Source organism: Haliaeetus leucocephalus, unplaced genomic scaffold (genome assembly GCF_000737465.1).
Source record: "Haliaeetus leucocephalus isolate CR32 unplaced genomic scaffold, Haliaeetus_leucocephalus-4.0 Scaffold0, whole genome shotgun sequence".
In the NCBI taxonomy this organism is placed as follows: Eukaryota; Metazoa; Chordata; class Aves; order Accipitriformes; family Accipitridae; genus Haliaeetus; species Haliaeetus leucocephalus.
The window spans coordinates 9,803,416-9,818,794 of NW_010972436.1; the positions used below are offsets into that span (position 1 = coordinate 9,803,416).

The 15,379-nt window shown below is 35.2% G+C and overlaps 1 protein-coding gene across 9 annotated transcripts in view; it reads left to right on the forward strand.

Annotated features, from left to right (window-relative positions):
- Nucleotides 1-15,379, forward strand: part of MLLT10 (myeloid/lymphoid or mixed-lineage leukemia (trithorax homolog, Drosophila); translocated to, 10) — a 136,954-nt gene that overhangs the window by 26,956 nt on the left and 94,619 nt on the right. For 8 of the 9 annotated variants that reach the window (XR_775181.1, XR_775157.1, XR_775159.1 and 5 more), the window contains exons 4-5: nt 7,126-7,235; nt 14,129-14,232. Coding sequence is in view for 6 of the 9 variants with exons in the window: in XM_010579967.1 (XP_010578269.1) it covers nt 7,126-7,235; nt 14,129-14,232 (214 nt within the window). In the remaining 3 variants the exon portion in view is untranslated. The remainder of the gene's footprint in view (nt 1-7,125; nt 7,236-14,128; nt 14,233-15,379) is intronic. The other variant, XM_010580046.1, reaches the window with a different exon arrangement.

The window sequence follows — 15,379 nt, forward strand, 5'->3', positions numbered from 1 at the left end:
TACTAATATAAATACATATTACCATATACTCTTTAGTGTATATTTATTATTTATATTGCTAGTAATCATAATGTATAACTAGGAAAAAAATTTAGAGCTTTAGATAAGTATGACATTTCTTCCTTTTGTTGTATAAAAGGATTTCTTGAGGGAGGGAGAAGAGACTCATTAATGCTGTAGCATGCCAGATAAAATTATTAAAGCTATTAGCTTATTCAGTGGACCAGTGGAATGTAATCTGTAGCTGTTTCAAAACCAAACTATTTGTTGTGCTGCTGAATGATGGTCCAAAGTGAATTTTTCTTATGTACTGATTCTTTAGTTGAGGAACAAATTTTGATAAATGGAGAGTTTGTTGTCCCTTCATTCTATGTACCAATGATAAGGTTGACTATCAACCACAGTGGTGACAGCTGTAGTGGTTAGTGTGAGCACCTTCTTTTTACCTACCTTTGAAAAGAGTGGATCAAACAATATAGTGAATAATACTATATTAACTATAGCAAACTAAAACTGTATTTACTGGGGTAAGGAAAAGACAGTAACTTAAGCTGACATATCTTTTCTGCAAATTTTACAGGAAAGGAAGATCAGGGTAAAAACAAAAGCGTATGGAGTGCCTTAATGAAGAGACACTTAACTGAAGGTCTAAAATAGTACTTAATCTTACCCTCTGGCAAATAGTAACAGTAGCAGTCTTCAGTACATCTTTGCTGGATTCATCTTTCAGACTGAGATAGAGCTGAGTCTTGGGGTCAGTCAGCAGACCTGATAGTTGTGGAAACTGAGGGTGCAATTTCATGTAATCTAGGACAGCTGTTGACCTCTGCTGAAAGGAGTGGACTGTGGTTTTCCCATGACTGGCTGTTTCTGCACTGGTGGTTTTGTGTATGGTAATCATATGACCTCAGTGTGGACTGCATCAACTTACTGATCTTACTGGAAGGTAAACTTTTATTTTCTCACAAGTTTAGTAATCAGGTGAATAAAATTTTATCTGCCCTGCTACATGGCAAGCTTATATTACAGGGAGAGGGCAAGGATATACAGTTGAAAGTGAAGAGTAAGGTGAGACCTTACCTTTTAGTGACAGCCCACAGTTGAAATGGATTGATGTGTATCCTTAAATTACAGCATGGAGCAACCCTAATAAGAAACTAACATTTCAACAACAGAAAGGTTTTTCCATGCTAGAATAATACATTTACTTGGTTTAGGAGTAAGCTGTAGTTATAAATAAAATAAAATTTTATTATATTTTAAAATTAAAATTTTATTTTATTATAACGGACTCTTCAGGAACTTACGCAGAATGCATAAACAAATTTTACTCTGGAATTGGTGCATGGTTAGGAGATTGTGATGACATCCTGGAGCTCTCTTGTTGGACCAAACTGGCACTATGGCTGGTGTGACTACATGATTCTGGCCTCTACAGGTGCTTTGCAGCACGCTTCAACATTCATTGTGGGATGTAGCCCTAGTGTAGTGCCTACTCTGTGTCTGTTAGTTCACAAGCTATAGGTGGGCTTCTCTTGATTTGGGTCGTAGGATGGATTATAAGTCTGTTGCTGTTACTTTATTATGAAGTAAAAGCAAGGCTTCAAAATTCGCTCTGGAAGATGATTTAAAAGTACTATGAATTTATTTATGGTGAAAATGCTTGTGAATCAAGTTTTGAACACTTAAACAGTAGTTGTAAAGGCAAAAGTGTAGTTAGGTGGATAATGTGCTGTGTATTATTTATCTTCCTGGGTTTTCTTTGTTAATTTTAGATTACTTTGGTAGAGTTTGCTTCTAGTTGCAGAGTTCTTTGTTGTCTACAGTCTTTTGTTTGCTGATGGTGAAATTGTTAGGAGTTACCTGTTCTCTGCTGCACTGGGATAACTGTTTAATAACATCTAATTAATCTAATAAATAGATGAACTATTTATTTTCAGTTAGGGTTCTGGAGCCTGAGATTTGTTACTCTGAATGTTAATGAATAATGTATATTCAAAATATACCAGGCTAAGTATGTACTACTAGGTTTTCACTGAGTTAAAAATTAGGCACCTGAAATAAAAATCTCAGTGAAAGATTGGTAAAATTTGGATAGATTCTGCACTGCTATTTAAACATTTTGCATGCCAGAACAAAATGTAAAAATTGGCAAAACTCAGTAGTGTGTGTCTTTCTGAGGGATAAATCAAAATAAAAAAAGGACTCGGGTGAAAAGCTGGAAGTTTCATAAGATGTATTTAAACTCTGAAGGCCTTTCAGCATGAATTTTCGATTTCTGATATTGGATGAAATGGTTTTCATTATTATTGTTATCAAAGTAGATCTTGGGGTTGATTCATATGTGGTTTCGATGTTGTTTTAATGTTGGTTGAAGTTGTTTCCTAAGATCTCTTCAAAGGAAAATGTCTTATACTTGTGTGATGTTATCTTAGAAATCACAGTGGATTTTTTTTGTTTGTTTGTTTTTTGAAAGGTAAGCAGCATTTCCCAAAGCTACTGGACTTGAAAGCATGGTTGAAGTAAATATTTTTAATTTTAATTTGGCTGTCACCAGTAAGTTGTTTCTAATAAGTAATAACCAAAACCTGATGACATTTTACAATTTCTGGATGGAGGCATTGATTGTTGTAGAATACTGGATCGTTAAAGCAAGAGAGACAGTGAATCTGCTAGCCTGCTGTATTTTTTTTTCCAGCAGTTTCAGAGAAAGCAGTTCTGATAAGAATGCACTGATAAGAATGGCTAATTTGAATCCTTATAATATATTTCTTAATTTCTTGTTTTTAAGCTAAAGTCTAAGTTTATTTTAAAACAAGCAAGCCAGACATTATCGTCTAGTAAAAATATTATTATTGAGAAAGCACATATGCCAAATGGCCTCCTTCTCAACGACTTAAAAATACTAAGTCAAATAAGAAAAAAAAAAAAAAATTCTGAGGATAGGGAAAATTTTAAGAACATTTTGCAAGATGCCAGTACCTGCATTTGCAAAAACATATGTGGCCCGCCTACCCTTCCAGTTAAAGTTGTCCTGAAAGGGAGATGAAAGCAAAAGTAAGTTGAGTATAAGCAATTTGGTAGGAGTAGTAAGAGTTTGTTAGCAATTACTGTAAATTCTATAAGTAAAATGAGAAGAAGTAGTAATAAATCTGCGGCCAGTTGTTCAGATGCAAACATGCAAACCGAAGTGAATAGAAGCTTATCATTGATTTAAATAGTAAAGGATATGGTCTATACAGATGGTTTTAATAAACTCATTTGAAACAAAAGTGATCTGAAAAATGGCATGAGTTCTTGGCTAAGTTTGGAGAACAACTAAGAAAAGTCAGAGTATCCTGTTGTTATTTCTGAGCGGTGTTTTGGGTGAAGAGGGATGGTGATAAAATAATTTCAGTTCCAACAGAAACTAGTGAGAATTTTTAAAATGTTATTGAATGTGTAGAACAGTGCTACTGGAGTTTTTTTTTTAAACTCTAAAGCATGGTTATACAACAGTATTTTTCACACATAAACATTGGGAAAACTCAAAAGGACTGGATTTAATGATGTTTTTTTTTCGGGGGGGGAGGGAAGTACAGTTGTCGATGAAGTTGATAGTTGCGCAAGAATAATGTAGCAAGTCATTTGAATAGGAAGTCTACAGTGCAATCTTTATGGCTTAGATGGACTTAATTGAAAAATATGTATTTTAATGTAGTCCTAAATATCATAAAACTTTATAAATGCTTGCTTCTTTTTATTGGCTGTATGTACAGTTTGGATGGCTGTCTCTTTAGGTTGTTTCATTATCTCTGCAGACAAAGTAGGCAGTTGTCATCCAGTAAGAAACAGTAGACAAAAGCACTCAACTCTGAACATGGCAATAGGTACTTTATTCTGTTGGGATTCTGAGCTCTGTGCTCTGCCTGAGAGTAGTTGTCTAAAGAAGAAGGAAGTAGCAGTGGAGGATGGGGGAGGCATTTTCTGGCTGTGTTATATAGACAAGAGCCCTCTCAGTTGCAGAAAACATTAAAAGTAAAGTCTGCTTGTATGCTAGTAGTTCGTTCTTCCATCAGTGAGACAGAAGAGAGCTATCACACTTAACTTTGGCTGTAGGCATCCTTACTTCCATGCTTACTCTTTGTAGCGACAGTAACTAGTATTTTTTTGCTTAGGAAAAAGATGTTGTTGGTTGCTTCCTTTTCTGTTTTCCTCTGCTACTATCTGGTCCTTATATGGCAAAACGGAATCTTCTTGACGTCCCTCAAGTTGAAAAGTTTTTGTGGAGGAGTCTACAGACCTTCTTGAGTTCTCCAAAGATGGAGATTCCACAGCCCCTTTAGGCAACCAGTCCTTAACCACACTTGTTATGGAGAAATGTCTTTTTTATTCTTTCTTCAGGGAGAGCCAGTGAACCTCTGCCTCTTTTGGTTCTTCCAGGTGAGCTGGGTGTTGCTCTCTGACAATTTTGTATTTCTTCACTGGTGAAACTTTGGACAAAAGAACATTTAAGCAATTGTGTATGGGGCCTCTGAGTCCTAGTGGGAGCTGGTGCTGGAGTTTGGCTTCTCTTGTGATGTAGGCTTTTGAGGCTAGTAACATAAGGGTGCTGCAAACTCCCCTGTGGTTAAATTTTTATTGGACAGGTTGTGATTTTTCAGCAGGGTCAGATTATCTGGGATCTAAAGATGCCAGATGGAAACCAATGGAAAAGGTCCCTTGTCCTCAGTTCCCTGGGCTCTTATTGACCCCTTGTTCAAAAAGTGTATTAGTGCTGTGGTACTTCATTTGTTTCATTATACAGATACCGGGTTTGTTTTCATGAAAGATGAAAGTGTGGTATTGCTTACAGCTATTCTGGATGTGCGCTCTATATTTTGGAAATCAGAATATATTAAGCTTGTAGGTTTCTGGCTATATTGTTTAATTTTTTTTTGATAGCGATGGAGTAGTATTCAGTTAAAGTTACTTCTGAAACTGGTTTCTTGTAGTGAAAATACTTAAATTTCAGTTGGCTTAGAAAGTGATTTTTTTTTTTTAATGTCTCTAGTATATTTTATATATTTACATAATAATTTTTCATTATAAGTAAGTGTAACTGGAGTACAGGCTTAATTACATCTGAAGTAAAAGCTTTTGCCATCTGTTTATGTGTAACACTGTAGAAGGGTTTTTTCAAAATTTCAGTGTCACTTCTACTGGTTTAATGGCATTATTAGATGAATGGTGTTTCTATCTGAGTTAATTTTTTGAGAGGGGTTTTGAAGATAAATATTCACTGTTAACCCCATGTTAACATTTATTTATCTGTCTTTAGTAAGATGATTCCAGCTTAGGGCAGTTAGCAAGTCTTAGAGAAGTCCTTATAAACACTTACTCCCTGAAGATATTTCAAGTAGAGGAGAAAACAAAAGATGACTGTGGTTTTTATAGTTTTTTTCAGTCTGTCTGTTAATGATAATTTTAAAGTGGTCTGTTGTAACAGTTTTTAAAAGCAGCTCAAGTTGGCAGCGTATACTTTCTTTTCCCTATTCTTTTATTGGTCTCATGCTTTTTCTGTGTGGAATAATTCTACAAACTATTTCTGAATAAAATGATGAAGCAGCACAGATACTGTATTTAGTTGCAGATGAAATAGTAGAATGATATATGTTATGTTGACTGTGAATGTTGACTATAACAGTTGTGTGTGTGCTTTTCATTTTCTGTACAAATTATAACTACCAATTTAGTAAATGGGGAGGGCAGACACCAATTGGTTGGATGCAACTAGAAAAGATCTGTGCTTTAAGAGAAGAATAAAAAGCACGTGTGCAATTCCAGATACTAAATACCATTCCAGAGTCTCAACAATACTACTGTAAGTAAGTACAACTATATGTTTAGCTCAGTTTGAGTCAAAATACAGTTGGGTGAAGAAATTAAGAACCTTTAGATTCAGTAGAGTAATGAAAAAGAGAAAATCCAAGATGGAGACAAAACTCAAAAAGGTCTGCAGTGAGACAGTATGATGGGATTATCTAATTATCTAAGCCTGTCATTTTATGTCCTTAGTAGAAGTAAGCCTGGGTAGGAAGAAAGCACAATCATTTTTAAGGTGCATTGAAGGTCTTGTGACAAAAGATGGTAGTTTTCCTCTTGGGGAAGAACAGAATTCACTCTAAATGATTAGCGACACCAAGTTCATTTTCAGAAGACGTAGCTCTGTACTATGCAATATTACTCGTGTAATCCATTGTAATCTAAAATCCATTTAATGTTATTAGTGGCAGTATATTAATGTGTTGGGTTAGCTATATAGCAGCTTCTGCTAAATACGCAGTTACGGCAAACTGTCCTCCACTGAAACAAAATGACAACTCTCAGGATCTTAGTATTGAAAAAAAGGCCTAAAATCAGTAGGTTTCTTTCTGAATTGGTGTTTCCCCCTGTCCTCATCCAACCAAATGTCAGACAATTAGGAATGTTTACTTCTTGAAAGGTGTTAAAGCACAATATGGTAAGTAACTAAACATTTATTGATAACCCCAAGTTAATGAGTTAGAACAGGACTGGATATAGGAGTTGATATTCCTATGAAAAAATGACTTGGCCACACCTTTAAAGAAGGAAAAGAAATAGAGGGGATGTGGGGTCTGTGTGTTGGGATTTCCTCCTACAGAAAGAAAACAGGAGTCTAGTCAAATTAGAATGACTTTGTTTAAATAAAAAGTATACACAGAACTCTTCAATGATAAAAAACCTTGCATGAATACTGATTTGTTCAGATGGTATTTCCCTTTTGCAGAAATTTGCATAGCTTTTATGCGATGACTATGTTAATCCAAGAAATTCAAAGAAATAACCTGCTTTTCCATTTGTGTGTCACTGTTTGTGTAAATCATTAGTATTTGGATATCATGGACTATTACTTGTATAAATTCTTCACTGAATAAACTTAAAAATGTATTACAGGTCATCTAAACTTTGGATAATACAAAATGAAATGTAAACATGACTTAAGTAACTTATGTCTGTAATATTCTAAACAGTTAAAATAGTCTATGGAAAAAAGTGTTGTAAAAGATTCTTTGTACTATAATTGAAATGTCCTTTGAGCTTCTAGAAAACATTAAAATTAAATACAATTATAACTTTTTGTAGGTTGGGCTCATGTGGTTTGTGCTCTGTACATTCCCGAGGTGCAGTTTGCAAATGTTTCTACAATGGAACCTATCGTGTTGCAGTCTGTTCCTCATGATCGTTATAATAAGGTATAATTATATGTCTTTTTATCTATAACTAATGTATTTATTTTAAAACTTGTGAGCTTTAATAATGTAGAACTACGCTTCTTAGAATGCACTTTATATAAAATTGATAAATGTATGCAGTAATGCTGTATGTTTTCTGCTATGACTTTATGATAAATTCAAGAATTATGAAAGCTACATTATTAAATTAAGCTGTAAGGTTATCTGCCATGTCTCATTATTCTTTTACAGATTAGGGACTGTTTTGTTAATTAAAAATATCGTGGTCTTTGAAAAACAGTTTATTTTGAAATGAATGTGAAATACTTCCCATAGGTTAAAATATTATTACAGCTTATTTGAAATGTTATTATTGATTACCACTGGGTCCTATTGGTTTAAGTATCCATATGAACATAAACATGTTCATAAACTTTTCTTTTAGGAAGAAAAGCTATTCTAATACATTAAGGCAAAAGCTTGCAGACTTTTGCCTTTGTAAACAGTATTCACTTTAGGAGGATTATTTGCTTATAGAAGAACTGCTCCTAAATAAGTGTGGTGAGACTTTAATTAGAAAAGTAAAAAAAAGAGCGCAAACCAATGTAATAGTAACTTACTAATATTCTATATTGATAGTTACATTTTTCTACTTGTTTCACTTGTGCTACCTCTTCCTTACTAGACTTAACTACATCCTCCTTTGTATTTTCCCTTCTGTAGGCAGCAAACTGTCTGAATTTCTGATTAGTTTTATTACATATTTTTCTTGTGTTGTTCTTTTTACATCTAGTTTCTTTCTTTTACTTTATGGTGGTTCGTAGACACTGCAGTAAAACAGGAATAGACTGTGTTATAAAAGAAAGAAATTTTAAAAAGGCATGCATCACCTCTTGTGTTCTTCCTACAGGGAAACCAGTCCTGTTCATGTTGGCTCTGTGACCTCTCTTCCCTGGCTGCTGCCCCCCCCACCTTACATCTCCAATTTATTTGCATCCAGCCCCCCTTACCTATCGTTTTTTTTGTTTGTTTGTTTTTTTCCCCCTCCATACTTTGGTCTTCCTTGTCTATTTCAGATTCTCACAATTGCTGTCAGTATGTTTTGCCCATTACATTTACCAGTGTATCTGAAAAGCCAGGAGTCAAACTCTAGGTTCTTCTCATGCTTTTTCATTATGGACTACCTGAGCATCTGTATTGGTTCCTCACTATTGGCTTCCTTCTGCATTGGCAAGAACATGCAACAGTGAGATTAAGTGAAGAACTAATAAAATTTTTGTGCTTGGACACAAAGCAGTACAGATTTGCTGTAGCAAATGAGTTGATTTTCTCTCTTTCCTCAACTCTGGGCCAAGAACACATCTGTTTTCTCATTTTTCCTTGAGCAGTAGTCGTAATGTTTTTGTTTTTGTTTTTTTTTTATTGGTAGTGGTTCTTCCCTAATGTACTTCAAAAATTTTGTGTAACGCTTTGAATTTTGTTTTATCTTGCACCATTTCCATTGATGGTAATTGATATTGGATGTGTAAATCCTTATAATGTCAAAAAATGTACCCTGTGTCTTAATATTACTTGTTCACAAAGTCGATTGTTGTTGGTCCCTCTCTTTAGTCTTTAGTTCCTTTTTGTTACAGCTAAAGTTGCTTCTTACTTGAACTGTTTTAGTTCCAAATATATGATGTATAGTTGTTTTTTACTGCTAAAATTCCAATTTGCATTTTGTTGGTCTGTAGTTATCATGATTTTTTTTGCTCGTTAGAGAATTACTAGTGCCATACAGGTCATGTAGATAGTTTCTGATGTTGTCTAGCTCTTCATTTTCTGAGTTTTTGGTGGGTGTTCCAATTCAGGCCTATTTTCCATGTCAAGTCAGCCTAAAAGTACTTTCATACAGGCCACTACAGTATATTATAAAATATAATGAGACATATCAGGAATTTCAAGGTTTGGGGTCACACCCCTAGCCTGCAAATTATTTTTTGTTCTCTCTTTTTACAGAACTCAGCTTTTGCTGTCTTTATTTGGTCTATTTGATTCAGGGAGATAGAGGTTGTGGATTTCAGGGGAATCAAAGAAATGCCTATAGTGCAGTTGCTGCAGCAAACCTCCTAAAACCAATCTAACTTCACTGCCAACTGCAGTCTAGTTGTAACAGCACAGAATTTAAGAGGTAATCACAGACAGGGGACTCGCCTGACTTTTTTGATAAATCTGTAGCCAGTGCTGAGTTTGGTACTGCTGAGGCTAAACTGCCACCAGTTCCTGAGTAGGCTAGTTTTGAGCAATACCCCCAAAACCAATACAACTACTAATTCCCTTTTCACGTAGCCTGCAATAATTGCACCACCCACCCTCCTTTCTATTTAGTATAAATTGCGTTTATTTAAATGACACATTTTTTTTAGATCAGAAACTTTGTAAAGCATGTAACTCTGACTTTATCAATTTGGGAGGAAATGGGAAAGAAAAGCTGTTGTGGTTTTTTTTTTTCTTTTTTTTCTTTTTGAGAAGTAAATGTGGCAAACAGTTCTTAAAACATTTGTTGCACATTGTGAACAAATGTAAACATGTAATTAGGAAAAAATGACTATAGTTGTTTCTCTTTTTAGAGAGGCTTAGTGCTAATTTCATTGTGTCAACTCAGGTTGGAATAGGATGATTTTAAGCAAGATTTTATTTCCTGTGAAGTCCTACATAATTCTGTGTGTGTGGCTGGATACATATAGAATGCTAGCATATGGAATTGGGGGAAAACATAGGCCAATGAAAATTACCATAGGGGAGGATTTATACTGTAGTCTTTATTTTAAAGACAAACATCATTAGAGTTTTGCCAGGTGTGGTGGGTTAACCTTGGCTGGATGCCAGGTGCCAACTAAAACCGCTCTATCACTCCCCCTTCTCAGCTGGACAGGGGGGAGAAAATATAACAAAAGGCTTGTGGGTCAAGATAAGGACAGTTTAATAAAGTGAAAGCAAAGGTTGCATGCGAAAGCAAAGAAAAAACAAATGATGTTATTCTCTACACCCCATCAGCAGGCAGTGTCTAGCCACTTCCTGGGAAGCAGGGCTTCAGTACGCGTAGTGGTTCCTCCAGAAGACAACAATGCCCCCCCTTCTGTCTCCCTTTACTTAGCTTTTATATCTGAGCTGACGTCATATGGTATGGAATATCTGTTTGGTTGGTTTAGGTCAGCTGTCCTGGTTATGTCCCCTCCCAAGATCTTGCCCTGCCCCAGCCTGCCATTGGGGGTGGGGTGGGGTGGGGGGGCAAAAATGTTGGAGAGACAGCCTTGATGCTGTGCCAGCATTGCTCAGCAGTAGCCAAAACACTGGTGTGTTATCAACACCTTTCTAGCTACTGATGCAGAGCATAGTGCTATGAGGGCTGCTATGGGGAGTATTAACTCCATCTCAGCCAGACCCAATACACCAGGAGATAGAAAAAACTGTGTAAGTTAATTACTATGCACTTGTTTGTTTATTGAATGCTGCAAAATATGCAATATTACAAAGTACAGTAATCTTAAATGCAAGAAGAAACACAGCAGACACCAAAGCATGAGGCTTGTCATGTAAAGACATTTGGCTGCTATTTCCCTGAAGTTTACCTGCTTCTGGGATAAAAGCCATCACATTACAGAATGAGTCCACTACATGACTTGATTAGTGGGTTAACTAACAGGAAAGCTCTTCTTACACAGTTGCTTCCAAAAAGAAATGGACTAGTAGTTCCTCTCCTATTTAGTAGATGTTTGTTATTCCTTGGATGGTTATGCATGGATAATATCTATTTATTTTATGTGAGCCTTATTTGTCTCTTTCAGGTTTATTTGAAAGTATGCGCTAATTGAATAGAATTACTGCTTCTGGAAATCTCTTTTTAAGAACTGATTAAAAAATAAGTGCATTTGGAGTTTCTTGATCTGCCTAGTAGTAAAGGTAGCTGTTGAACTTTTATTTCAGTACTTGCTGCAACAATGAGAAGTTTCTGTACAACTCCTGAGTTTGATTCTGTAAGCAGGGAATGCTTTTGGGTAGCTGTTATGAGTAAACTATTTCTCAGATTACTTTTTTTTTTTTTAAGGTTTTTTCTTGCCTCATCTTGCCTTCTGTCATTGCTTTTGCAAAGAAGGTTTATGTTTTGAACCTTTGAAGGAAAAATATTGACAGAAACATAAAGGCAGCTTTGCAAAATGTATATTTTGCCATTAAAGTAACTAAGGTACTTGTGTTTTTTGAGTAAAATTTCCTTGCTGAGTCAAAAGCTTTGTGTAATGTTTTGCTTATTTTCCAATGAGTTTGGGAGAAGTCTAAGTACTCTCTTCCCTTAAGAGCTCTGTAGAGCAGTGCTGTTGTAGGTGGTGGGAAACAGAGTGTTTTACACTTCCACATTCCAAAGGTTGCAGAGGAGGTGTAGCAATTGCATGGATATGCAAATGCATGAAAGTCTTCCTTCTTCTGCTTTGTGAAGGAAAGATAAAGGTTCTCGGGCTTCTGGAATTGTTTGTGTGTGTGAGAGAAGGTAGAAGTACGACAAGGTAGAAGTGTGAGAAACAGCTTTAGAGAGAATTTACCGTCCATGTTGGAATGGGAAGATGAACCTTCTTTGGCCTCTTTTCATATGGAAGATTAGGAAACAGGTTTTATACTTCTCATGACTATTGTAGGAAGGATAGAAGTTCATTGAGCTTGTTAAAATGGGTAGGCAGTCCACCATGTTGTGTTTAAACTTGTTTGTAATGTAGCTGGTGGTTTGTTGTCATTTTACTGTAAATTGCTTTAAGGGGTCCTGAAACAGAGACCCTAAACATAGTATGTATGTCAAAAAACAGGACCTACATCCTTACTAAATAGAATGCTTATATCACTTTTTTTTCTGAGCTTCAGTGAGGAAAAAAATTGCAGACCTTGGGGCAAAACTCTGAAAAAAATGAACAGTAACTGGAGCTTGAGTTTTATGGGGTCTGTTGAACTCTCTGTTTATAGAGGTATCTTACTTTTGAAGTTACTTACACTTAATATAGTTACTAAGATGAGGTTGATAGATCATGACCTTGTTTGTTCCTAAATCAAAATGTGTCAGGTCATGGTATGGAAAGCTAAAAAGCAGCTAGTCTCAGACCCTGTCAAACAACTGAATTATCTGTATGCACTACCTTGATGTACAAAGGGAGCAAGGCAAAGAATTAAGTAGGATTATCCCCTTTCTGAGCCTTCAAATGTTAGGATATAGGTATGATTTTAGGATATATTAGCTATTTGGTTTAATGCTTTTTAAAAGTCTTGTGGAAACAGTACAAGAATGACTCACCTACCCTAGATTCTTGCATGTTAACAAAAATGCTTTAGTTAGCTGATGTCTCATGTTAAATGTTGTTCTAAATACCTCTGTAAAAGGCTGTTCTGATCTCAGAATTTCACTCATTTTCATGTCTTTCTAAGTAACACTGGTTTTGCATTACATTATTTTTATTTTTTATTTCAGTGGTATCTTGGTCCTTTTTTCTTATACTGTTATTTTCTACTACCCATGGTTCATGATCTTTTTATTTATTATTCTACTCATTCTCTGCCTCACTGAAGGGAGGTTGTGATACAACTGCAATAAGTCAGTTACAGTTTAAATGTAGACAATTCTTTTTGGGGGTGGGGGGAAAGATTATCTTTTCTCATCTAAGATCTTGTAATGGGATTTCTACAGAGGTAGCAGTGTGTTGTTGATGTTACCTCAGTAAGGTTCTCTCTCATTTAAAAACAAACACTTGACTGCCCCAATGCTGGACGATACTTTCATTAAGAATCTATTCTTAAATTGTTAAATTTTGCACATAAATGTGATATGATAGAATCTCTCTAAATGGCATTTCAGTAATTAGGACAGTAAAAAATGTAAAGAGATTTAGTTTTGCCTGATGTTTCTCCCTGAAATGCTGGTGAGAGATTGTAGTGATGTCTAGTATAATAGTGAGCTTCCATACACCATGTATCCATGTTTATTTGACACATGTTTAAAAAAACCAAAAGTATTTAATAATGAGAAAGATTTTTGGATTCTTTTTGTCTTAATTTTTTTTCTTCCATTTTACTGAGAATGTTTTTGAAAATACTATAAATTGCCATAGTATCCCAGTAAAACAAATAAATTGACAGAAATGCTGTGAAGACATTTTCAGGTATTAGACAGGTTGTTTTAATTTTAGCTTGTTTTTTAGGCTGAAATGGGTTTGATATACTAATTTAAGCTTTGTTTACAGAAGGTTCTTGCTTGATTAGTTTCTAAAATGTTTATGGGGCTGTCCAAGTCATGCTGAAATTAAAGCAGAGTTCTGTTAAACACCATATTTAATTAAAGGTAACTGAGCATCATATGAATATTGAAGCATGCTATGAGACTCCTGCAAATTCTTTACACCAAATGTACAAACACAATTTTAAGTTTGAAGTTTTTCTGTATGTAATTTTGTAGATCTATGCATGTATACCATATGGTATCTTGTACCATTAGGCACTTAGTCTAATTTGATGTTTCTGAAAGCCACCAATACAGGTAATGTTAAATGAATGTGAAAATGATTGTGACCTAAAAGGACATAAACACAAAGTTGAAACCAAGGAAAACCTTGAAGCCTAATACTATTAACCTTCGGCTGTTTAACTGTTTGGCTAGTTGAATAGTGGTATAGAATTTAAGTAAATTAGTATTTGTACTGCTTTAGCATTGGTGAAGTGTTACACAGCTCCCAAGTGTCTACCAGGTGATCTCTGCAAACAAACATAGTTAGACTTTTATAAAGAAGTTCTTGTATAAGCTTAGCTGCAAAATCCAGTAGTTCTTACCCTAGAATCTCCTGTGAGTAACACAGAATTTATTTGTATGCTTCTTATCATGTTAAGTATTTTCTCTTTGATAGACATGCTATATTTGTGATGAACAAGGCAGAGAAAGTAAAGCAGCCACTGGTGCTTGTATGACATGTAATAAACATGGATGTCGACAAGCTTTTCACGTAACGTGGTAAGTATATTTTTATTGTTTAACATCTCTGATGTTCCAGAAAGAATCGATGCACATGGTGTAATGAATAAACTCTTTATTCTGTATTTCTGAGTAAAGAAATATAGTAGTTTGCGTAGAAATATCTAACTTTATTGTAGTAGAGTTTTTACTAACAATATGGCAGTGGCAGCAGACACGTTTCTGTGAGCTGCAAAAGCTGTCTGATAACACTCCCTTGAATTGTATTAAATGCTGTGTGCTCCTGTGAATAAAGTTTAGTGGTTTGTTTGTTTGTTTTGTTTTTGTCTTACGTTATTTTTCTTAAATGGTATTTTGTACGATATGTGAATGTGAAGACATGGTTTGTTCACCTGCTAACTGATTTGATGTTTACTTTTAGTAAATCAGTGAGAAAAACTATTGAGCTACACATAAAAATGCACTAGACTCACTCCTTCCAGTACAAATTTCCAAATGTTTGGGTGTGATTCACCTCACTGGTTTTATCTAAATGGTACACAACTATCCTGAATTATTCATTTAGGTTTCATGTATACCTGTTGGAGAAAAACAGCTGTGTCCACCATCTGATTAATTCCACTTTCAGATATCTAGCTTTGCTTGCATTCAGGAGATGCTTGTCTGAATTTATGGACTTCTAAAAGAGGCTGGATAATTAGCTTAAACCCCATGTCAACTGGTGAAAGGAGGCAAAAGGAGTTCCACCCCAAAATTTACAGGCATTATTTGTTTTTTCAAATTCAGCTGAACCTTTTTTGCCATAGATAGATAGCAGATTTACACAGACTATCTAGCTACATAATCTGTGGATTTAGCCATCTATTTTATGGGCGTGCCAGTATGCTGCTTCGTGACCAGCTCAGTCAGGGAAGTGGTATTTGCACATCTACTTAAAATACTTAAATGTATTTTCTTCAGTGTAGTCAAGTGATACTTTGAGTATCTTGTGCAGATCTTAAAGGATATAATTCTGTAGTTTAGACGCTGATTTCTTGGTGACCTTTTTTTCTTTTAATTACTTGACTATCTGGCAGGTTTTAACTCTTTCATAAGCATCTAATTTTTCATTGGATGTGATCGATGTCAAGTTTCTTTTTATGGTGAAAATGGATTGTGTTCCTCAAAGCGTGTATACCATGTAAAG